Source organism: Ovis aries, unplaced genomic scaffold, assembly GCF_016772045.2.
Source record: "Ovis aries strain OAR_USU_Benz2616 breed Rambouillet unplaced genomic scaffold, ARS-UI_Ramb_v3.0 scaffold_244, whole genome shotgun sequence".
Classification (NCBI taxonomy): domain Eukaryota; kingdom Metazoa; phylum Chordata; class Mammalia; order Artiodactyla; family Bovidae; genus Ovis; species Ovis aries.
The window spans coordinates 1-2,157 of NW_024599818.1; the positions used below are offsets into that span (position 1 = coordinate 1).

Genomic DNA, 2,157 nt, shown 5'->3' on the forward strand with positions numbered 1-2,157 from the left:
GAAAACAAAGATCATGTGCATCTGGTCCCATCACTTCATGGCAAATAGATGGGGAAACAGTGGAATCAGTGGCTGACTTTATTTTGGGGGGCTCCAAAATCACTTCAAATGGTGATCACCCCATGGACTGCAGCACACCGGGCCTCCCTGTCCATCATCAACTCCCAGAGCTTGCTCACACTCATGTCCATCAAGTCAGTGATACCATCCAACCATCTAATCCACTGTCATCCCCTTCTCCTCCTGTCTTCAATCTTTCTCAGTACCAGGGTGTTTTCCAATGAGTCAGTTCTTCACATCAGGTGGCCAAAGTATTGGAGTTTCAGCTTCAGCATCAGTCCTTCCAATGAATATTCAGGACTGATTTCCTCTAGGATTGACTGGTTTGATCTCCTTTCAGTCCAAGGGACTCTCCCCAGGTCTCCTGCACTGCAGGCAGATTGTTTACCAGCTGAGCCACAAGAGAAGTAGAATAATCCTTATAACTAACCTCTTACTCTACATCACTGGTAGTTCTCCTTCTCTGATTATGCCCTGACACGATCTAAGAGGAAAGGGCTGTATAATAAGTCGCTTCAATTATGTCCTACTCTTTGCGACCCTATGGACTGTAGCCCACTAAACTCTGTCCAGGGATTCTCCAGGAAAGAATACTGGAGTGGGTTGCCATGCCCTCCTCCAGGGGAACTTCCCAAACCAGGGATCAAATCTGTGCCTCTTACGTCTCCTGCATTGGCAGGCAAGTTCTTACCCTAGTTCCTGGGAAGCCCTAAAAGGAAAGAACTAAGGAAATTATTTTCATGACAATTTCAGATACTATATCAAGATTTGTGATGTGAGGATTTTTAGGTGAAAGTGTCACTTTATATTATTATGAGGCAAGTTTTAAAATTTAGGCAACTTTACACGTGTTCTGTATGGTTGATTTAAAGTCAAAAATTCAAGAGGAGAATGTACCAGTAGAAAGTTACTGAACACCTGCTTCCATATGACACGAAAGGAGCTTTTATTTATAATTAAATCTTCTAATCCAGACCACAGATGAAGCAACCACAGGACTACCATTTCTTGTCTGGGATCTGCAGGTGTGTATTTCAGCCTGGGTCCTACAGCAGAGAGGCTTTCTCTTATTAAACTTGTGGGTTTTTGTTCAGCTTTTCCTATTACTTCAAGCACTGTGAGTTCCCAGAGAGCGCAGAAGTACTTTGCAGAATCTTCCAGTTGTAAGGTTGAAATGGTGAGGCTGGAGGATTTACGTGATCTGTCAGAATTTATAGAGTAGCGGCCATCCCTTGTAAGAAAAATCATCTCTCCACTGGGAAGGTGCTTGTACCAAAAAATGCTGTAACTGCTCCGACTTGTTTCATACCGACAGTTTAGGATAACTGATTCCCCAACTCGACTGGGTATGTCTGGCGGGTCTTGAATAACTTTCTGGGCTACACTGGATCCTGTGGGAAAATCAGAAAACAGAGATGAAACAGTGAATAAAATAATGTAGGAATTAGGCTCATTTAGAACCACCACCCCTCAAAATAACCTGAATTCATAAGGCGCTTGCTTTTCTCCAGTCCTCCTTCCCTCCCCAAGTCCGCATGAAGCACCACGTGCCTGTGTGCAGGCCTTTCACCCTGAACACGCGCACCCATGCTTGGGAGCATCCCTACCAGAGAAGGTGAAGGCCAGGAACACCCAGAGCAGGCTGGAGAGCAGCATGAGGCATGGATTCCCCTGCTCAAATGTGCTCAGTTTTGCCTCAAGCTGAGAGTGTCTTTGAGTGCCTGGCAGCACATACACATATAACCTCAGGTCCTGTGTGACTCCTTCAAACAGGAAGTGGGGTTTGTCATTTCCATACGTCATGTGGTCTGTGCACAGATGGGAAAAAAAGTATGGCTCACCACAAACTTTTACTTTGTCAATTTTTCTTTCACTGGTGATTAAGTTAGGCTGATCCTGAAAGGGGGCTTCACAAAAGCAGTTAGTAATAAAGGTTTGAGCTGAGGGAAATTGAGGAACAAACTAGGTGACATTCACTGATAATTATTCAACACAATAGAGTGTAGCTGATTTACAGTGTTGTCTTAGCTTCTGCTGTACAGCAAAATGAAATCTCCATCAACAGAGGAGTGGATAAAGATGTGGAGCATATGTACA

General features: G+C 44.2%; 1 gene segment (V, D, J or C); it reads right to left on the reverse strand.

The window, feature by feature from the left end:
• Positions 1-957: 957 nt before the first annotated feature.
• LOC101122586 (T cell receptor delta variable 1-like) lies at positions 958-1,772 on the reverse strand (the record flags this gene model as incomplete). The annotated part of the segment is given in 2 exon segments: positions 958-1,451; positions 1,668-1,772. Coding segments are annotated over 2 exon segments (543 nt in total), but the record flags the coding sequence as incomplete, so codon positions are not given.
• Between the last annotated feature and the right edge of the window lie 385 nt (positions 1,773-2,157).